The 22,525-nt window shown below is 24.1% G+C and overlaps 9 protein-coding genes across 9 annotated transcripts; 5 read left to right on the top strand and 4 right to left on the bottom strand.

Annotated features, from left to right (window-relative positions):
• Nucleotides 1–416: 416 nt before the first annotated feature.
• SRAE_1000199300 (Regulator of G-protein signaling 3) lies at nt 417–4,694 on the top strand (the record flags this gene model as incomplete). Its single annotated transcript, XM_024649016.1, has 3 exons — nt 417–1,790; nt 1,839–1,931; nt 3,522–4,694. 3 exons carry the CDS (start codon nt 417–419, stop codon nt 4,692–4,694), a joined length of 2,640 nt encoding a protein of 879 aa, XP_024502936.1.
• Nucleotides 4,695–5,749: 1,055 nt separating this feature from the next.
• SRAE_1000199200 (Domain of unknown function DB domain-containing protein) lies at nt 5,750–6,324 on the top strand (the record flags this gene model as incomplete). The annotated part of the gene is made up of 2 exons (XM_024649015.1): nt 5,750–5,854; nt 5,908–6,324. 2 exons carry the CDS (start codon nt 5,750–5,752, stop codon nt 6,322–6,324), a joined length of 522 nt encoding a protein of 173 aa, XP_024502935.1.
• A 105-nt stretch (nt 6,325–6,429) lies between these two features.
• SRAE_1000199100 (V-type ATPase, V0 complex, 116kDa subunit family and ATPase, V0 complex, subunit 116kDa, eukaryotic family-containing protein) lies at nt 6,430–8,970 on the bottom strand (the record flags this gene model as incomplete). Its single annotated transcript, XM_024649014.1, has 1 exon — nt 6,430–8,970. One exon carries the CDS (start codon nt 8,968–8,970, stop codon nt 6,430–6,432), a length of 2,541 nt encoding a protein of 846 aa, XP_024502934.1.
• Nucleotides 8,971–10,115: 1,145 nt separating this feature from the next.
• SRAE_1000199000 (FI18641p1) lies at nt 10,116–12,266 on the top strand (the record flags this gene model as incomplete). The annotated part of the gene is made up of 1 exon (XM_024649013.1): nt 10,116–12,266. One exon carries the CDS (start codon nt 10,116–10,118, stop codon nt 12,264–12,266), a length of 2,151 nt encoding a protein of 716 aa, XP_024502933.1.
• A 125-nt stretch (nt 12,267–12,391) lies between these two features.
• Nucleotides 12,392–12,841, bottom strand: SRAE_1000198900 (Hypothetical protein; the record flags this gene model as incomplete). The annotated part of the gene is made up of 1 exon (XM_024649012.1): nt 12,392–12,841. One exon carries the CDS (start codon nt 12,839–12,841, stop codon nt 12,392–12,394), a length of 450 nt encoding a protein of 149 aa, XP_024502932.1.
• A 946-nt stretch (nt 12,842–13,787) lies between these two features.
• SRAE_1000198800 (Dreadlocks) lies at nt 13,788–15,299 on the top strand (the record flags this gene model as incomplete). Its single annotated transcript, XM_024649011.1, has 3 exons — nt 13,788–13,904; nt 14,013–14,222; nt 14,466–15,299. 3 exons carry the CDS (start codon nt 13,788–13,790, stop codon nt 15,297–15,299), a joined length of 1,161 nt encoding a protein of 386 aa, XP_024502931.1.
• Nucleotides 15,300–15,606: 307 nt separating this feature from the next.
• On the top strand, nt 15,607–19,117 carry SRAE_1000198700 (Chloride channel protein 2; the record flags this gene model as incomplete). Its single annotated transcript, XM_024649010.1, has 4 exons — nt 15,607–15,672; nt 15,715–18,232; nt 18,273–18,848; nt 18,906–19,117. 4 exons carry the CDS (start codon nt 15,607–15,609, stop codon nt 19,115–19,117), a joined length of 3,372 nt encoding a protein of 1,123 aa, XP_024502930.1.
• A 50-nt stretch (nt 19,118–19,167) lies between these two features.
• SRAE_1000198600 (Peroxisome membrane anchor protein Pex14p, N-terminal domain-containing protein) lies at nt 19,168–19,851 on the bottom strand (the record flags this gene model as incomplete). The annotated part of the gene is made up of 1 exon (XM_024649009.1): nt 19,168–19,851. The coding sequence occupies one exon, from the start codon at nt 19,849–19,851 to the stop codon at nt 19,168–19,170; it is 684 nt and encodes a 227-aa protein (XP_024502929.1).
• A 500-nt stretch (nt 19,852–20,351) lies between these two features.
• On the bottom strand, nt 20,352–21,525 carry SRAE_1000198500 (Cytosolic motility protein domain-containing protein; the record flags this gene model as incomplete). Its single annotated transcript, XM_024649008.1, has 2 exons — nt 20,352–20,781; nt 20,828–21,525. The coding sequence occupies 2 exons, from the start codon at nt 21,523–21,525 to the stop codon at nt 20,352–20,354; spliced, it is 1,128 nt and encodes a 375-aa protein (XP_024502928.1).
• Between the last annotated feature and the right edge of the window lie 1,000 nt (nt 21,526–22,525).

Raw genomic sequence — 22,525 nt, 5'->3', positions numbered from 1 at the left:
TAAAAAAATATTATTAAAAAAAAAGTATTTATTTATATTTTTTTATCTAATTTTCTCATGGCTTAATAAGGAAAGCTCTTTAAAATATCCGTAAATAGATTTATGGATATTTATAACTTTATTGTCAATTTTATTTCTCCTTACAGTACTACAATGTCATATTATATAACTTGACAGCTAGATTATTAAATGACCTAAAATATATATTAATATAAAATGTAAGATTTTTAAATAGCTTATTTGTATTAACTTATGTTCACAGTCTACTTATTAGATAGTTTTTAGCACTTCTTGTGTTTCCTCAAGTAACAGAAAATGTAATAATTCTTTTAACCATAACGTATATTTTGATTTTAATTATTTTTCTTTTTTTTTTCTATGTTTACCATATACTTTTAAAATATATATATTTTTAAATGATTCAATTGGTTTCTTTTAGAATGCTAACCACTTCTTCTCCTGCTGAAAAAACTAGAGATTTATCATCTGAAGATTTAAATACTCTTCCAGTGACATTATATAATAGTTATGAATTATGGAATAAAGAAAATGAATTAGACTCTTCTGATGATTCTGAGGATGATACGGTATCTGATGGGTATCCTTTAAGTGGAAATCCATTATTAGATAGTATATCAGATTTTACAACATCTGATTCAGAATTATATAAATCTTCAAATTATGTTGAAGTTGACTGGAAAAAGGCTATATCAAAAAAGAGGAGAACACACTATTCATCAACTCCAAAAACAAAATTAAGAAAAGTTCCTTCTTTTACAAGTATGCCAAATTCTTATAATTCATCATCATTTGAAAATTATGAAGAAGAATTGGATGATGACTCTTTTACTGAATATGATCATAGAAATTCAAAATCATTACATCGTTGTAAACTTTCTGTCATCAAGGAACTTAATAGTCCATCACCTTTTACCAACTCAACAGAACTTAGTGAATATAATTTAAATTTTGTAAGTTCTTCTCATCTTGATAATAAATGGAATCCAATGCAAACATCAACAAAGACAGAACTTAATTATGATTGTGATACATTACCAAAAAATAAACCAAGAACAAAAATGGGAACAAAAAGGATTCCTTTTGGTTCATATAATGAAATTCATGATTTTAATACACAATGTTCTCCAATAAGAAATATGTCATCTTTAGATAGATGTCGATTAGTCAAACAAAATATTTTTAAATCAGAACAATTTGGTCTTCCAACTCAATGTGCAAGGCAATGGGGATGTAAAGGCATTTTGTATCTTAAAATATCTTTAGTTGGGGATATTATTACTTTTACTGTTAATAAGGCAATTTATTTTGCAAATCCTGTCTTGGATAATACCTCCTCCTACGTTAAATTGGAATTAAAACAAAGAGACTTATTAAAGTCATCGGATTCTTATAGACATTCGAAAGAATTTTACTTACATCATGACAATCATCATTTTAATCAAAAAAATATTTCATATAGAACAAAGACAATTCCTAATACAAATAAACCCGAATTTAAAGAAACATTTTCTTTTAAAATTACTCTTTCTAATATTAAGAAGCATGATCGTATTGGGATTAGTGTATATTCAACATCACCAAATAATGAATTAAAGAAAGGAAAAATTGGTTGCATGACGTTTCCTATAAAAAGATTAATTAAAAAAGCACATCAACAAAATGATTATACATTTGGTCGTCCCTCTAATGCTACATATATAATAAATGATGGAGGTTTCTTTTTACTAGGCTCAACACACGGAGATAAAACTAATTTCCCTATTAATAAAGTAAGTTTTAATTAAAAGTTTTTGAGCTATAATAATAAAAATTTTTAGATTAAATTGAGAAAATTTTATGACGATTTTGGAACATCTGTTGATTCCTCTTCAATTGGTACATCCTCTATTCATTCACATTCTCCTCTTAAAGTAAGTTTATCTTTTTATAACATATTGACTTGAAAGAAATTTTTCTTTCTGTCATATTCAAAAAAAAGAAAAAAAATGTATATATAAATAAAAATTAATATAAAAGAGTTATTTTGAGTATTTGCTTTGATAAATTTCTATTAATATTTCATAGAAGGCGTGTAATATCCTTTTAATATAATTTATAAAATTTTATTGCATAAAATTATATTATTATATATATTATTTCATTTTCTAGATTGTAGCTTTATAAAAATTTTAACTTAGTTATAACTCTTAAAAACTTATAACCGTAAAATTATCATCTAAAAGTTTTGAGTAAGATAGGTTAATTTTTATAATATAATTAATAATCTCTGTAACATTTTGAATATTATATATTTTAGAAAAATGACATCATACATGTACTATTTATTATATTAATGTAATATTTCTAATAAACTCATATCATTAATTCTCGTATCATTATATACATTTTCTTATCAATGTATATTATTGTACAAGATACTAAGCTAAAACAATCAATCTCGCTAGAATATTTGTCTTTTTTCATATATTTCTATTAATAGCTTAAATTTTTTTTTTACAGTAACTAATAATATAGATTTAAATATAGATGTATTTTTAACTTCTTTTTTTTCCATTATATATATATTTTTTTATATTTTATAAAAGAAAAATATCGTAAATTAATTAATTTATCATTAGATTTTTAATTTATATAATTTAATTTCTAAATGTAGTATTATTTGAATAATAATAGAAGTAAATTATTACTTTTTATAATATATTTAAATATAAATATATATATTACAGTATAGAAAATTTTTTTTTATATATTTATAAGTATTTATGTTTTTTATTATTATTAATTTACTTAAAAACGTTAATGTAACTATATAAAGTTTATATATTTATATACATATATATTAATTTTTTTTTATTCTTTTAATAAATGTTACATATAGAAAAAAGTTTCTAAAGGTCTGGTGATCTATGCTTTTGTGTAATTAAAAAAAAATTTTTTTTTTTAATGTTTTGCAAGCTATATTTCCTTTATGTTATATAATATATGTAAAGTTATTATAGCATCATTATATTATTATTATAACATTTATTATTTTAAGCCTTAACGAATGGTCAATATAAAATTATTAAATAAACAAGCAGTTTTTACTTTTATAGTTTACATTATCCCAGTTTTATGTGTTATTAAAAATAAATCTTAATGCTGGAATATTTGTTAATTACACTTCTATCTATCTAAAATCTTTTTTATTCATTCAAAATTATTATTATTTTTTTTATTTATTAATTACTCAATAAAGTGGTAAACATCTTTTTATAATCTTTGGTAAAATTAGTTTTACAATTAACAGCCTTTAAGCTTTCCTTATTTTCTCCATTACTTAACTACACAAAACTGTTAACATATATTTATAATATTTACATTGACATATTAAATAGAAAAATAAAAATGCTATGTTAAAATTTTAATTATTTTGTAGAAAAATAATGTTTTAAAAGTTTTATTTATAAGAAATTTTATGTTTTTTTTTTACTTAAAATTCATTTATTGTGTTTTTTTAGATGACAAATAAAAGTGAATGGCGATATGGGCAGGAGAGACATCAAATGAATATTCCAAATTATTCACAACCTACAAATAGTATTATAAATTATAAAAGTTCTTTAGATGATGTTGGAAGGTCAACCTCAAAAAATAACAATTTACATAAAGAAATGGATGATGAAGGCAAATTTATTCATCCCTCAAATTATAGTACTCATAAACAATTAGGTAATGTAAAGTCATTAGGGCTTGTAAAAGAAACTGATCTCAATTGTGATAATAATAGATATAAAAGACATTATCGTTTTACTTTACCTTCAATAACAGCTACAACAGATTCTAATTGTGATTTAACACAAAATACTGATTTTATTGATTCTGCACCTATGCCTCCAATAGGATTACATATATTTTATGCCGACTCAGCAACACCTAATTTTAATTATGATATTCGAAATTCAGTTAGAGAAATTGACAATAATAAACAAAAACCTTTATCATCATCATCAAGTTCCTCATCATCATCATTAAATAATACAAATTCTGTTAGACGTGTGTCATCATTTACATTTTTACCAAATAACAGAAAAGGAAAACGTAATAGTACTGATTCTAATGGAAAAGATGGTGAACCATTAACGCATCATGATTCTAAAAAAAATTTAAATATTGTATCAAAATCAATTAATTATGTTAAACATAAGATGGCTAGTGCACTTAGTTTTCCTATATTATATCCTTCTAGGAGTGAAGTTAGACAATGGGAAACTTCATTTGAAGCTTTATTACATCATAAAGATGGTTCTGAATTATTTAAAAATTTTCTTAAAGAAGAATTTTCTGTTGAAAATCTTGATTTTTGGTTTGAATGTGAGGAATTTAAAAAGATGAAAGAAGGCAAAAAAAGTTATAATAAAGCATTACATATATATGATTTGTATATTCATGAAGATGGTAGTAAACAAGTAAATTTAGATGCTGATACCCGAAATATTACAAAAACATTACTTGATAATGGTTCAAAATCTGATACATTTAATTTGGCACAAAGTAGAATAGAACAATTGATGGCTAAAGATTCATATCCAAGATTTTTAAGAAGTAAACGATATTTAGATTTTGTTCAAGAAGTTGAACATTCTGAATCAATACATACTGCTAAAAGAAACTCTACAGGGGACATAAATTAATAGTATTTTAATAAAACAGATATTTTATTCATATCAAAAATTTAGACAATCATTTGTGAATTAAGTGCCAACAATTCAAAAAAGAAATATTTATCATAGATTATTTAACAATTGTAGATGGACAATCATTAACCTCTTTGTAATTTTACTTAATTTTAGTATTTTATTATTACTCTTTAAAAAAGAAAATTTTTTTTTTTTTTAAGTTTCCACTTTAGTGGATGGAATTATTTTTAAACAATTATTTTAATTTTTAAATATTTTGAATATTGTTTTATATTATTTAATAAAGTATTATTTTTTCTTTTTTGTTTATAAATGTTTAATCTTTCAATGGATAACTATTATGTTAAAATAAAATGTAATCTTTCTTCAATATATAATACCAAGTATATAAAATAAATATAAACATAGAATTAAAAATTTTTATTATTTTTTTTTATTTTTAATAGCACTCAATTTTTATTAAAAATAGTGCCATTAATTATAGTAACTTTTAAAATATAATCATTTAGATTTTATAAAAAGTTTTGCCATAATTGGAGCATTTTTTAGTAAAGTAAAAAAAAATATTTCTTTATCAAATAAAAAAAATTTTCCAGTTTTTTTTGTTAGTATTTCAAATAAATAAATGAAACCAAAGATATACAAAATATTATTAAAAATTTCTTTTAATTACTATGAGTAAAATTTTATTTGTCAAAAAACAACAACAATTTTGATCAATTCTCAAAATACCACTTTTATTTCTATTTTAATTTTATTAATAATATAATAAAAATTATTATTTATAACATTAAATTGTACATATAAATGTTAATTTCCTATATTTGATGTGTATGGCCTTATTTTAATATGATCAAATTAATTTATGTATAGATAAAATTTTAACGAATAATATAAAATATGGTTATTTTTGTTCCAATTAACTGACCGACATTTTATTATTGATGGTATATACAGTCATTAAACAATAATTGGAATGAAATTTTTATTAAACAATTATAAAGGTTTATATCATAATCTACCTTTAATATTGTTTTATCTTAATAAATATGAAAACAAATTTTTCACTTTCAATAATTTTATTTTTTTTGCTTTTAATATTTGTGGTATCATATAAAGATATTAGGAGAGCTCCAAAAACAATTGATAAACAGGTTAGCTAAAATTTATTATTATATTAAATTAAAAAAAAATTTTTTTTTTATAGCCAAAATGTGGTACACGTGAATCTAATTGGCGTCCATGTATATCAAAAAATGTTGCAAATAAATTGTTTAAATCATGTTGTAATCAGTTTGTACCTAAAGCATGTCATTCATTATGTACATATGATACTGATCACCTTTCTGCAAGACGTCGCCTTATTGATATTGTTATGGAAAAAAAATGTTCTTTAGAATATCTTTCCTCGATAATGTTTTGTGCCTCTCAGAATAGAGATAATAGAAAATGTTGTATTGATTTAGGTCTTAATAATTCAGATTTAATGGTTGGATCAAAATGTTTAAGATTTTGTGATCCTTATGGAACACAAATTAATAGAATAACTAAAGAAGATTCTGTTTGTTGGTATAATTTGAATGTTATCAATTTTTGTCATCATAGTGGAATAAAAGAAATGTAAAAAATTATTTTACTTTTTATACTTTAATTTAATAATAAAAAAATTTATTTACTTTTTTTTAATATAAATGTTTTTTAATATTAATTTTATGTAAATATACATATCTTAATCTAATCCTTCTTTGGCTTTTTGAATAGCAACAAATGAAAATGGTTCAAATGCGATACCAGTACCTAAATAAAATTTAGATTGGAACTCAACCCAATGAAGACGAAGTGCATGTAAAAATGCAGATAATCCTTCCATAAGAACTAAAATTGCTACAGAAAGTATAGAAAATGCCCAAAATATAAAATAAATTGCTGCTGATCCTCCATATCCACTCATTGAAAGAGCCATATTTAAAACCATAGTCCATAAAACTTCAGAAAGTTGAGCATGAGCTAAGGATAAAGCCCAAAGACGAAGGTAAGATGCTGTATGAGAAATACAACCAAGAGCATATTCAATTGTATGAATAGCTTGATATACCATAACATCACCAAAACTAAATTCTTCATCATGACCATGTCCACTACTTACTTTCATACCACGTTTATGCATCCATAATTGAATTAATGGTTTAGCTAATAACATAACAGGAATTGAAATAACAGCTATAACAAGAAGAATTGTCTCAACTGTTCCTTGACCAGGATACCATTGTTGAAGGTAACATTGATCATAAACTTTTCCATGAGCATTATTATCTTTTACAAATCCTACTTCACCATGTTTTAACATGAACATATTAATTAAACCAATTAACAAAGATGGAGCACAATTTGATGATGGATAATATTGTCCAAATATAAATCCTGGTGTTACAGAGAAGAATATCCATTTAATGATTACTTGAATACAAAGGTAAACAAAGATACATGAAAGGAAAAGAAGTTGTGGAATGAACATAAAGAAAAAGTCAAGAAGTGATTTTCTATGAATATAATTAACTAATGAAAGAACTACTCCAAATGCCATTTGAGAAATTCCAATAATAATTGACATTTTCATTTTCATTGTATTTAAAAATGTAAGCTTATTTGTAGCTAAATTCCATATTGGATCAACACCAAATGGATATGGTCCATAGTTAGAATCAAATGCTTCTTCAACAGGAAGTGTTAATGAAGCACTATCATCCATTAATCTACTTATTATTATTGATTCATTATAAGGATTTTTCCATGATGAACCAAAAATGTTAACAGATTTAGAATAAAAATCATTATAGATAAATCCAGTATAAATTGAAAAACAACTCATTAGTAATACAACATATCTACCACCATAAAATGTATTAAAAATTTCATCTTTTATTTTAGCTTTCTCTATTTTTTGTTCAAATAATACAAATGAAAGAGCACAGAGAAGCATAATGATACCATGACCTGAATCACCAAACATAATTGCAAAAATAAATGGGAATGAAATAATGGTCCATGGAGCAGGATTAATTTCTCTATAAGCTGCAATACCATAAGAATTGACAATATTTTGGAAACCACTTGTAAATTTATTTAATTTATGATATGTTGGTGGAATATCATGACTATGAATTGGAGAAAGAATTGGTTCAACAGTACATTCAGCTTTCTTTTGTCCAATACGAAGATAACTTTTGACATTTTCAATTTCATTAGTTGGTGTCCATAATTCACCAATCAAACATTTATGTGTTACATCTACATTTAAGTAATTTAATATATTATAAACACTTTTAACTTTTAAAACCTCCATCTCCCATTGAGAAATATGTTGAGAGGTTCCAAAAAGAATTCTATTTTTATATTCAATTGTTTTATTAATAACAACAATTAAATCAGAAATTTGTGTCTCTAATTTTCCTAAAAGTATTCTTCTATGATTAGGATTTTCAGGTGATTCAACAATATTACAATGAAATGCATCACATACTTTTCTAATTTTTTGTTTTAATTGTTTACCGATAAAGAAAATAACAAAAGCACTTTTATTATTTTCAGAAGGAAAAATAGTATTTGCTTCATCATCTATTGGTTGACTTCTAACATAAGCTTTACCTCTTGTCATTCTCCAAAGTAATTTTTCAAAAATTATCATTTTAGTACTATTTATTGCACCACAAATAAATGATAATTCTGATTCATCTCTATCTCTTGTTGTACTGGTTTCTTCTTGTACATTGTCATCAGATGTAAAAAATGGACCAGCATGCCCATGTTCTACTTCACTAATACTTTTTGTAGCAATAGCTTTAATATTAGAATCAACAAGACCTGCAACTTTTGACAATACATGTTTACATACATTAAGTTCTGAATAATTTTTTTTCAATAAATTCATAGATTCACTAACTTGAGTTAACTCATTTTGAATGAGTGTTAATTTTGTATGCATACTAGAAAATTCTTTTGGTTCAGGAACAGGAACATCATGATCAATATCTCTAAATTTAATACCTTCCTCATTTAAACATTTTTTAATGTTTTCAACAATTCTTTCCATCTCATCACACATTGATATTTCTTTATGAAATTTTCTAGAATGAGAATTAAATGATTCATTTAAATCTTTAAATTGACATAATCCAAATTCTCCTAACTCTGCAATACAATTGTATGCTGCTTCAGATGGGAGATATAACTCACAAAAAGTCATAAGCTCACTTCGATATAAAGAGCCCATTTTCAAATTCTACAAAAAAAATTAATATATTAATAATAACAAAATAATGTTACAAAAAAGAACAATTAAATATAAAAATGATTATAATATTAATTTTTATAAAGATTACCAGCTTTCATAAAATCAAAGACTAAAATATTGACTTTTGGTTATTCTTATCTTCAGATTCATTAAAATATAAATTCTTATCTAATATTTTTATTCTTAATACTTTAGAATTTAAAATCAAATTGAATTGTAAAATATATATATATATTGATAACAAAATATTACCATTTTTCATTGTTGCAAATAATTTTTTAACAAAAAAAAATTAATTAAATAATTCAAATAATAATAAAAACATTTCTATTGTAGACTTTTAGATTTTTTTGGTAAACAAAAATTTGAATAATCATTTAATATACTACTTTTTGATTTATTAATAATTTTATTACAATTATTTTTATCTAGTATATTTTCTACATTTTTATTGATAATTATTCTTTCTTCAAAATGAATTACAATTTTTAATTTATCATCATAAAGTTCTTTTGGTATTTGAATAATTTCATTTATGTATATTTTTATTATTCCATAAATATTTTCAAATGATTTTGAAGGTACATTTAATAATAATATTGTACAATCATTACTTTGTTTGATATTACTCATCCATATACCTCCATTTTCTTCTAAAAAAGTTTTTAACTTAAAAATAATTTTTTTACGAATAAGTAATACATCTTTATCATTGATATAACTTTTTTCTAAATTTATATTATTTGAACTTTTATTAACAATATCTGTTTTATCTTTTTTCATAATTTTAAATGATTATATATATATTTTATTATAATAAAAAGATGAAAAGATAGATAATATAATACAAATACATAAATTAGAATATATAATCATTTAATAAGCATTCAAATTATGGTTTATTTACCTCTTTCTGTGACCTTTCTTTTTCAATCTTGTCAACAAAAAAAAAACTCATGATTAAACATTATACTTTCTCTTACCTCCTCTTTTTTAAAATGTGTATTGGTCCAATCATTAAGTAAATTGTTCTTATACACATACCCAACTTTTGAATGTTTTTTTATAAGATAAGAAATTTATTTATTATTTAAACAGTATTTATAAATTATTAATTAAAAAATATGATTTATTTTTTTATTTTTTTAATATTTTTTAATAAAATATTATATATTAGAGGACAATTTGCAGAAAGAACAAGATCTTATGATATATGGAATCCATTTGGTACGACAACTACAAGAAAACCAGGTCAAAGATTAAAGTCAGATGAGATTGTTGTTATACTTACTATTGGACAAATTATTGGTAAAAAACATTTATTACAAGATTTACCTTGGACACCTAATAAAGATGAACTTGATAGTGTTCCTGTTGATAGATTATATCCTGATCCAGATCGATTACCATTAAAAAATAATGTTACAATTTATTCATTTTTAGGAGTACCATATGCTGAACCACCTATAACAAATAGGAGATTTAAACCACCACAAATAATAACACAATTACCTACAACAGATCCATTTACCGCTTTTGAATATGGTCCAAGTTGTGCACAAGATATTACAAAAAGACCAGATTTATGGGTTAGAATGCCATATCCATATAAAGTATCTGAAGATTGTCTTTATCTTAATATTTATACACCTGATGTATCTAAAGTTTCCGCTCAATCTTATCCAGTATTAGTTTTTTTTCATGGTGGTAATAATCAATGGGGATCATCCTCTGATTGGCCTGGACATATTTTAGCCTCACGTGGAATTGTAGTAGTAACTGTTAATTATCGGCTAGGACCATTTGGCTATATGTCATTAGGTGACAGAGAAACTGGTAATTATGGATTACAGGATCAACGTTGTGCATTACATTGGGTACAACAACATATATCAGCATTTGGAGGTGATGTTAAAGCAGTAACAATTGCAGGTCATGATGGAAGTGCTGTAAATGTTGGATTACATATGTTATCAACTTACTCAAAATCATTATTTAGGCAGGCAATATCACTTTCTGGTGGTGTTACATCATATCATACAATTATAGGAAAACCTGAATTAGCATTTAATAATACTATGAAACTTGGAAGATATCTAGGGTGTACACAAGCAATAGCTTATCAAGTTTGGGATTGTATTTTAACTAGATCAACTTCTGATATTATTCAAGCAACATCAACAATACCAATAGAATATTCAAGATATTTATTTTTACCTTCTGTTGAAGGAAATGAAATTCGTGCACATCCTCGATTTATTTTAGAAAATATTCAAAATGGATTATTTAATGTACCAAGTCCTGTTCCATTGTTAATTGGTTTAAATGAACAAGATGGTGTTGAGTATATACTTGAAGATAGAAAATTAGGTGAATTTTCAGAGTTTTTAGAAATTGATCAAGAATACCTAAGATCATTTGCCATTGAATATGCCTTTCGCCATAATTATACAATGAATCGTGAAGCAATAGCAGAAGCAATTATTTCAAAATATACTTATTGGCCGGATCCTTCAAATACATGGATGATAAGAAAAAAAATTATAGATTTATTGACAGAAACTTTTTATGTATCACCAATAACTCAGACAGCTCACCTTTTTTCACAATCAGGTTCGAGAATTTTTATGTATGTTAATAATTATAATTTCTCAAAAAATACAATGAATATGACTGATAAATATTTTCCACCATGGATGGGTGTCTGCCATGAATGTGATCTTTATCTTCTTTTTGGTTTCCCTTATCTTCCAACAGAATTAAGGCCATTAAATTTTAAAAATTATACATTTACATCAACTGACAGGAATGCTAGTTTTGTTTTTTCAAAAAATATTAAACAATTTATTATTAAAACTAATCCAAATCTTCCAACAGAATTTCAATGGATTCCTTATGAACCTCGTGGTCATTGGTATATGGATTTTAATTATACTTTCTTACAAAATAATAGAACATCAGGTATTTTAAGACGGGATTATAAGTATGAAGAAGCAGCATTTTGGAATGATTATCTTCCAGCCCTTGTTAATTATATGACAACAACTTTTCCACCTGAAGAAATTTCAGTTAGAAAACAATTGATGGTATTTCAAGTTACGACGGCTGTACTAGTTATTGTTTTAGCTATTGTTCTTTTAATAGCTCTTCAGTTTGCTTATTGTCTATTTTCAAGAAAAGCTCAAGAAAAACAGGAACGACGAACTTTGGTACCATACAAAGAATATTATCCATCAACACCACATGTTGAAACATATAGACTAAATGATATGTAATAATAAAATATTGTGTTTATAATAGTTAATTATATAAAAATTGATCTCATATATATTTTATTTATATTTAAAAAAAAATTTTTTTCTTTAGATCTATTCTTTAAATTAAAATTTATCATTTTTAATTAAAAATGACCTGGTGATAGGAATGTTGCTCCATAACGACACTCTTTAAACCAAACACCTTTGACACAATTAGATAATTCTTCGCAATATATTTTACATAGTTCTTTGTAACGTTGTTTTAACATTAATATAGGCTGAAAACCTAATATATTTTCTTCTATATTCATATCAACTCCTTTTTTAATTAATTCATCTAATTGATTTTGATCTACTTTTACATGTTTCCCACGAAGGTTTTCAAAAAGTTTTGTTTTTACATCTTTTGGAAGAACTAATTTTCTTATACCATTTTTTATCATTCTTTTTGGTTTATTAATTATACCAGGTATAATAGCTATTTGAGGATTGATTTTTAAAGGATTATACAATATTTTATTACCCCTTTTTATAACTTTTTTACCTCTATTCTTTTTTTTATTACCATAATTATTTTTTCTATATTTTGACATTATTTCTATTGATAATTATAATAATAAGAATAAAATAAAATGAATAAATAAAATAAGATTTCTTTTTTATATTTACTCTATTAGTAAAATTAACATATTTCTAAAGAATAAAATTTAGTGCATCTTAAAATTTAATACTATCTTTATCCAGCTGTTTATTGTAAAAATATAGCTTGTGTTGATTGGTAAAACGCTTCCAATGCAGGTATACAAAAAGGCCATTTTCTCTTGTCAATGGTAATTGTTCCCATATAAAATGCCATTTGGTCAGAGATAGGCAACAAATATTAAAGCAAACTCACTATAGCTTTGCCCATCACTACTTTTATTATTGAATTGAACACATGTCTTGTTAAATTAGTTGAAATTATACTTTTAAAAATATGTCTAAATTTTCTACAATAATTTCTTATTCAATAAATTTCCTTTTTAAAAATATATTTAATTTTAAATCAACACTAAAATAATTAATATATTTTACTCTTAAAACTATTTTCTTCTATTATTTAAGATAATAACATTATAATAAAGTTAATTTTTTTTTTATTTTTAAAATAAATACAATAATCATTTAATATATAAATTTCAAAATATTTTCTTTAATATTACATTAAAACACTTAACTATTATTATAAAACATGTATAGTTCATTTTTACTTTTGTTTTTATAAAAAAAAAATATTGTATTTCATTAAAATTATTAGATAAAATATAATCCAGGGATCAATTTTTGTAAGCATTTTTATATATATGTATAAATATTTTTATTATTTTATATAATAGAAAATAAAATTCTATAAATTATTATTTTTAATTATATCAATAAATTTCAACTGATTATTCTAAAACATTTGTTCTTTTTTTGTACTTTATATTTATTGTTAATTTGTTATAGGTTAACAAATAAATGCATAATTTGTACTTTAAGTTTTAACCGGTGAAAAAAATGACGGAAAATTTTGTTATTGTTAAATATAATTTTGAGGCAACTGGACCAAATGAGTTAAGTATAAGAAAAAATCAGAGACTAAGATTAATTGATGATTCTAAAGATTGGTGGAAGGTTAGTAAAAAGAAGTTTTTTTTTTTACTAAACAAAAAAAAAGTTGTTTAATTATTTATTAAAATTATAAAAAAAATATTATAGTAATTAAATATAATTTTTTTTTAGGTACAAGATGAAAATAATGCAACAGGATTTGTTCCATCAAATTATGTTCGTCGTGAAAAAGGAAATAATTCAGATGACATATTAATGAGTAAAAATTCAACTCTCAGAGGTTTGATAGAGGATAAAAATAGCAATCATAGTAGTACGAGTATAAAATCTTCAAATGATTCTAATAATTTGTTACAACATTCAGGAAAATATATTGAAAAGGTAAACACTTTATTTAATATCGATAGTCTCTTTGTGAGTCATTTTAATATATAAATTGATTTTTCTTAGTACAAATTGATTACTATATATATATAAAATATAAATAATATTAAGAAGAGTTTTAATTAAAAGTCGTTATAAATGTTTAAAGATTATTTGTATACTTTATTATATATATATCTTTTATAATATAATATTTTATTGATTCATTTTATTTAATATTATTATAATTTTTTTTTTCAGAATAATATACTTTCTTCTATGATTACAGTTGATAGTTGTAAAATATCATGTGGAATAGCATTATATCCTTATGAACCACAAAGAGATGATGAATTAAAATTATCTAAGAATGATTATGTAGAAATTTTAGAAAAAAGTCAAGATGGTTGGTGGAAAGGAAGATGTGGTAATGCAATAGGGTGGTTTCCATCAAATTATATTGATGAACAAGAAAGGATACCAACAATTTCAGGAAATGAAAAAATACTAGAAATAGTTGAAGCTTTGTATAATTTTAACGCACAAAATGAGGAAGAATTATCATTCGATAAAGGTGAATTATTAGAAATATTAGATCATCCTGAACATGATCCTGAATGGTGGTTGGCTAGAAATAGTAGAAATAAAACAGGATTAGTTCCTATAAATTATATAAAAGTAAAAGAAGCTTATCCTAAAGGAAGCTTATTTAACTTTTCGGGTCTGGAACATAAATTATTAAATCAAATAAAAAGTGATACATTATTAAAATCTGGCAATCTTTCATATTATTACGGAAAAATTTCCCGTGAAGTTGCTGAAAATCATCTTAATTCAAGAGGAGTGGAAGGTGATTTTTTGGTACGTGATTCTGAGTCAAATCCAGGAGATTATTCTATAAGTTTAAAAGGAAATAAAAGAAATAAACATTTTTGGATTCAAGTTGACAAATTATCTAATACATATAAAATTGGACAAAGAACATTTTTATCAATGGAATTATTAATAGAACATTATAAATTACATCCAATATTTAGTTCAGAAACAACAAATGAAAAATTATTCCTTATTAAACCGTTACCCAAGGAAATTTAATTGTTTTTTTTTTTTTATAAAATAAAAATATATTATATCTTGAATATTTTTATTTCAATAAAATTATGAGTAATATATAATTTTATTTTAATTTATAATACATGATGTATTATTATATAATAAAATAATAATAGTAAAGTTATGATGGAGAAGTTAAAATAATTGAAGAGTATTATGGTTTATGACGAACTAAAATATAAAAATCTGCTTAACTGTTTTATAAATGAATTTTATAATTTTATTATATTAAAATGCTATCATTTCGGAAGTCATTCATTTACCTACTATTTTTGTACAATATTTGGATATGAGTGGAATACTAAAAAAAGAGTTTGAAAATTTAGAAAGAAGTTATAGTTATGAAAATACAGTTGTAAGTTATTTTCAATTGATACCATATTATTATAAATTATAGCAATTAGGAAGATTTAGAATTCAGGACGATAATGATTTAGCTAAAATTGATGAAGAAGATGAAGATAAAAATATAGAAAGACGTAAAAGTAAAAGTGTAAGATTTGATTCATTTGATCCAAGAGAGGAATGGAAACAAGAAAAAAGAGCCCGATCATGGAGCGAATATTTTAAACGATTTAGCTTAAATTTTAATTTAGGAAGTTCAATGTTTCATTTTAGAGACCTGTTAACAGATTGGATTTGCCTTGCAGCACTAGGAATTATTTCATCATTTCTTTCAATAATAATTGATAAATTAGTTGATAAAATGCAAATATTTCAAAGAATACTTAAAAGTTTAACTGATATTGAGAGTGATTTTTTCTTTTATGAAATTTTAGGTTATATTGGATGGACATTTTATACTGTTGCTCTTGTTCTTTCTGCAGCTTCTTATGTACATACTGTTGCACCACAAGCTATTGGTTCTGGTTTACCAGAAATGAAAACAATTCTTCGTGGAGTAGTATTAAAAGACTTTTTAACATTAAAAACATTATTATCAAAAGTTGTTGGTTTAGTTTTAATATTAGGTAGTGGAATACCTGTTGGTAAAATGGGTCCATTTGTTCATATTGCAGCAATTATAGCTAATTTAATAAGTAATTTGGCAAAAAATTTTGACTCTGCATTTGCTAATGAAGCGCGAAAAACTGATATGTTAGCTGCTGGTTGTGCAGTAGGTGTTGCTTGTACTTTTTCTGCTCCAATCGGAGGAGTATTATTTTCTATAGAAGTAACAACAATGTATTTTAGTGTTAGAAATTATTGGAGAGGTTTTTTTGCTGCAGCATGTGGAGCAACTGTTTTTAGATTACTTAAAATGACATTTCTTGAATCTGAAGTAACATTACTTGCATTTTATCAAACAAATTTTCCAAAAGATAGTTTTGTAGCAGAAGAATTAATTTTATTTGCTATTCTTGGTTTTTTTTGTGGTATTATTGGAGTATGTTTTGTTGGATTTTATAAAAATCTTGTTATGGTATTAAGAACAAATAAATTTGCCAAAAAATTATTTCAAAAACATTGGATTGCTTATCCATCATTGATAGCATTTATAGTTGCATCAATAACATATCCCCGTGGATATGGTAGATTTTTAACAGGAAGATTTAAATTTACAAGAACATTAGTTGATCTTTTTGCTAATTGTACATGGCATAAAGATTTAAAATCAGTTGATTCACCACATGGATGTAATGCAGAGTTGATATCAGGATGGAGTAATCAAGAAGGATTAGGTCCATATAATGTTTTACTTGTTTTAACAATTTTTACAATTTCTTTTTTAATTTTATCTGCATTATGTAATTCAATGCCTATTCCATGTGGTATGTTTATGCCAGTATTTGTTTGTGGAGCAGCTTTTGGACGTTTATTTGGTGAAATTGTTTCACAAACATTTCCAGAAGGAATATCAGAAATGACAGATCAACCTATATTTCCTGGTATATATGCAGTTGTTGGAGCAGCAGCTTTAACTGGAGCTATAACTCATTCTGTTTCTGTTGTTGTTATTTGTTGTGAATTAACGGGTCAAGTTATTTATTTAATTCCATTAATGATTGCAGTATTAGTAGCAAATGGAGTTGCAACATATTTTAAACCCTCAATATATGATGTTATTATTAAAATAAAACATTTACCATATTTACCAGAAATTCCTCCATCAAATTCAATATTACATATGATAAGTGCTGAACATATTATGGTTTCACCTGTTGAATTTTTACCAAGAAAAGTTACATATGAACAAATAAAAGAAATATTAATTAAACTAAAACGTGTTCGAGCATTTCCAGTTGTAGATAATCAAGATAATATGATATTATTAGGATCAGTTTCTCGAAGATTTTTATTAGATTTGTTAAATAATGTTATTGGTGAAGAAGCAAGAAAAAAAGAAGCAGAAAGAAGAATTAAATTAGCCATTTCTACAATTGATAGGCATTTTAAAGAAGCAGCTTTTTTAGCTACATTAAAATCCACAGTTATTCAAGATCAAAATAATGATAAAAGTTTACCACAAAATAAATCTGATAGTAGATTAAATGATAGAAAAATAAGTTGTCCTGAAACTAAAAATTCATTTAAACGTATAACATCAATATTTAATAATAGAAAAAACGAATTTCTTAGTGATTCAAATGAAGATTTATCAAAAGGTAGATTTATTGTGGAACCTGTAGATGGAATACCTACATTTACTGATAAAGATATAAATGTTTTATCTTCTAGAAAACCAGGAAGAAGGAATGCTTATATTGCAAAAATTAATAATGAAGAATTTGAAAATGATTCTAAAGAATTAGAATCAAATACAATTACTGGTTCAAATAGTGATTGTAAAAAAAACATGAGACAAAAAAGTAGTTCATTCCATCAAACTTCATCAGATAATGATTTAAAATCATATAATACTACAATTACAGGTTCACTACTCTCTCATCATGATTCTGAACTTTCATTATCAAGTTAGTTATTATTTAAGTTGACTTCTATTTTTATTTTTAGAATATTTTCGTGAAGCTAAAAAAAAGTTTCATTCACTTCAATTTTCTGTTTTTAATGGAAAACATGATGATAATTTAAAAAATATATCATTTGAGTTGGATAGTGATGAAATTATAGAATTTGAAAATCGTGTTTTAAAAGAAGAAACTATGATTTCTGATAATATAATTGATGCAGCTCCATTTCAATTAGTACGTAGAACATCTCTATTTAAAGTACATTCTTTATTTTCTTTATTGGGACTTAGTAGAGCTTATGTTACTGATTGTGGACGTTTAATTGGAGTTGTTGCTTTAAAAGATCTTAGAATTGCAATACAAAAAGCACAGTCAGCAGTAAATACTAAACATATAAGAAAATTACATCGTCGTATGAGTATAAATATGGATAGTGATAGTAATACATCAGAAATAAAAGAACCTGGTCCATATGTACCATCAGCTTATAAAAAAAATGATGATGAACAATGTGAATATACTAGACAGGTAAAAGAAGAAAGAAATTTAGAACCATCATCAAGTGCTATTAGTTTACATGATATATTAACACCTCCATTAGAAGTCGTTCAACCACCATGTAATTCATTTTATACATTTGATAAAAATTCATGTCATAATAATATGTTTACTATAGATGAAGAAATTTCATATGACAGTGCACATAATTCAATACATAAAAATTGTCAAAATACTATGACAAATGATTATAATGTAGATGAAAATTCAAAGGACTGTATTTCTTTTGATGTACAAAATACAACTAATGAATTAGATAGAGCTATATCTTATTTACGAAGAAAAAGTATTCCATTTGATGAACAAATTGACAATGAAACAGACAAATAAAAAAATAAATATCTTACAAATAAGTAATATTTTTATTAAAAACATTATTTTTAAATATTATCATCTAAGGATTCGTTTTCATATTCTAATGAATCTTTAGGATATGGTAATTGCCATGTTGGTACATTACATTGTTTATCTCCATCCATAAGTATGGCCTGGAAAGTATTATTTTCATTTAATTTTGATTCCAATACAGATGGAAATTGATCTTTACCTAACAATAATTTTTTTATTGTTGATATATCATTATAAACTTCATTTACTTTTAGATCTTTTTCAACATTTTTTGATAAAATTTGCATTAGATTACTTAAAATTTTTTCCTGTTCTTGAATTATTGAAAGAGTTTGTGATGTGGAGTTTGTTAAAAATTTGATTGAATTATGCAATTCAGATACCTGTTTTTCTATATTTTTAAATTTTTCATCAGGTAAAATATAATTACGAATAAATGTATATGAACCATATAATGCACCACACCAAACAATTATATTTTGAATTTTTGAAAAAATTGATCCTTGATGTTGAATTGGTTTTCTTTCAATATCCTCTACTTTATTAGATGAAATATATCCAACTTCTTCAATAGCTTTTGAAATTTCTTCATCAGTTAATCCTTTTTCTTTGAGAAAATTTTTTTGTTCAGTAATTGATGTTGATCGTACTTTTGCATTTGTCATAAATTTTACTGCTGCTTCAACCATTTCATTACGTATTCCATCATTAGACATTTTAAAATATATATAATATAATAACTATGTATAGTACAATTGATTGAAAATAATTTATAACAGTCATATCTTATCATGCATACTATCTGATCAATAAACGCAATTATTAAGAAATGTTATTCATTTAAAGGTAACTTTAATTGTTTATAAGTAAATTAAACTACTATCGTCCAATTTTTTTCCATTTGTATTTTCTTATACTCCTATTAATAACGTAAAAATGATACAACAAAAATTTTTACACATCAAATATGAACTTTATATATTGACAATAAAAAACTTATGATTAATGTTAGAACATAATTTAACAATTTTAAATTAATTAGAAAAAATTTTTTTTTCTAATATTTTAATTTCTATAAAAAAGATTTTATTCAAAATATATAAAATATATCAATTATTTGAGAAAAAAAATATTCAAAAATTTATAATAAATTTTTTTGAATCAGTTACTTGATATAAATAAATCTTTCTTATCAATTAATGATTGATTATTATTTTTAAGCATCATCTTCAAGTTTACATCCTGGTTTAGCTTTTCTGCATAAAACAACACATGTATGAACAGCTTTAGCTTCTTGAATAAGTCCTTTTCCATTATGACCAGCTTCAGTTCTTTCATTCATCATATCAGCTTTTCCAAGAAGTTGTTTACCACCATCCAAACTTAAAACAGCTGGAGTTATATCACCTTTAGCAAATTTAACATGAACTGGTTGAACTGTTGAGTCTGGATTTCTGACGGCTGTACATCCTTCTTGATATGGAACCCACAAGTAATCATATCCACGCATTGCTTCAGGAAGCTCGAATAACATTTGAATTGATCCCAAATTTCTTCGGTATTCATTTCCGTGCCATGCGAAGCAACCAGCAATTTTACCATTTTCATTCCAGACACGTCCATAAACAGGTTCACCTTGTTGATACCTAAAAAATATTAATTAAATATGAAAAAAAACTTTTTCAATCTTACCATAAAGCAACATATTGATCACCACTCTCTCCTCCTAAAGTATTAAGAGATTTTCCAAGAGCCTTAAGTGGTGTTCCATCAGTTGGGAAGCTATCACCAATACGGTAATCTTTCCATACATTACTACTAACTCTAAGAGTTGGTGGTGGTGGTGGTTTAACAGCACATTCACAACATTCACAACCTGGTGGAGCACCTTTTAATTCTCTTACAATAATAAGGAAATCAGAAAGTTTTGGTCCAACAATTTCTTCACAAATTCCATCATGAGAAAATTTGGCAACTTCAGTTTTGTTATCAAGATATCCAAGGATTGCTCCATTTGGACGACTTTTCCATAAAATTGGAATTGAATCACCACAATGAAGAATTTCACGATTCTCAATGTTGAAACGATCAGAATATTTAATCCAATTGTACCAATAACCAAGATTAAGATGGTTTCCTTTATATTGAAGAATTTGAATTTGACCACCAAGATCATGAGCACCTTTAAGTTCAGTCTTCAAGTATGGGAAGGAACATTCAACAACTCCACCATTATTCCAAGCTCTTCCATGAATTGGTTTTCCATTTTTGTACCATAAGGCAACATATTGATTTTGTTGTCCAATAACTTTTACTGGTGCATCTGGGAAAGGTGATCCAATAGTTTGGAAAGCCCAAGTATCTTCTTTAGCTGGTTTAAGATTTGGCATTGTCAAAAATGAGCTATGTCAAAAAAAGTAGATATCAAATTTGAAGCAAAAAAAACGTGGGTTTTATCATTTTTTTAAAAATAAAAATTTGAATTTTTAAAAACAATTAACAAATTTTCCATAAAAATATAAATCCTTTGAATTAAATTTACATGTAAAAAATTATTTTTATTTTTTTTAAGATTTACCAATAAGTTTATTTTTAAATAATATATCATACAAAAAATATCATAACTTTCTTTGTTTCATATTTTCGTATCAGGAATATAGATATAATTTTGATTTTGTTTTAAATTGATTTTTTTAACAAAAATATTAAGGGATAATGTTGATATGATTAATGCTTGAATAATTAAATATTTTATGCATCTCGTTTATTTTAATGTAAAAAGTTAGTTTCTCGTTGTATGGATGCAAATTTGAATCAGTAAAAAAATTTCTTATTTTTGTTTCTGATTATTTTTAAAAAAGGAAATTTATTTGTTTATTGTTTCATGGATAAATAACTTTTAAAAAAATAAAAATATAAATAAAAATTTTTTACATATAATATTAAAAAATGACATTAAAGTATTTTAAATATTATTTATGGATAAAAAGAGATATGGCAATACAAAGTCGTACCAGAATTGTCTCTATAATTATCTTGTATTATAATCATTTGTTTATTCCATGTAATATACTTTATTTTTATAATATATAATTACATGTAATGCAATATTTTATTTAAAAAATAAACTGTTTTTTGTGAAAGTAAAAATATAAATATAATAAATATTATTTTATAAACAAAACATTTAAAAAACAAAAATATAAAAAATTTCAAATAGGTTAATTTAACAGAAAAAACAATATAAATAATTATAAATATTTACATGAAAATAAATAGAAAAAAATTTTTTTTTAATATGTTTTTACTTTGCTAAAGAATTTAAGAATATTTTGGTACTTTTTTCTTGACAATAAATAAGTCCAATTGAATTAAATTATTAAAATGTCA

Source organism: Strongyloides ratti (genome assembly GCF_001040885.1).
Source record: "Strongyloides ratti genome assembly S_ratti_ED321, chromosome : 1".
NCBI lineage: Eukaryota > Metazoa > Nematoda > Chromadorea > Rhabditida > Strongyloididae > Strongyloides > Strongyloides ratti.
The sequence above is the reverse complement of the archived record's forward strand: the minus strand, read 5'-3'. Positions and strand labels throughout refer to the sequence as shown.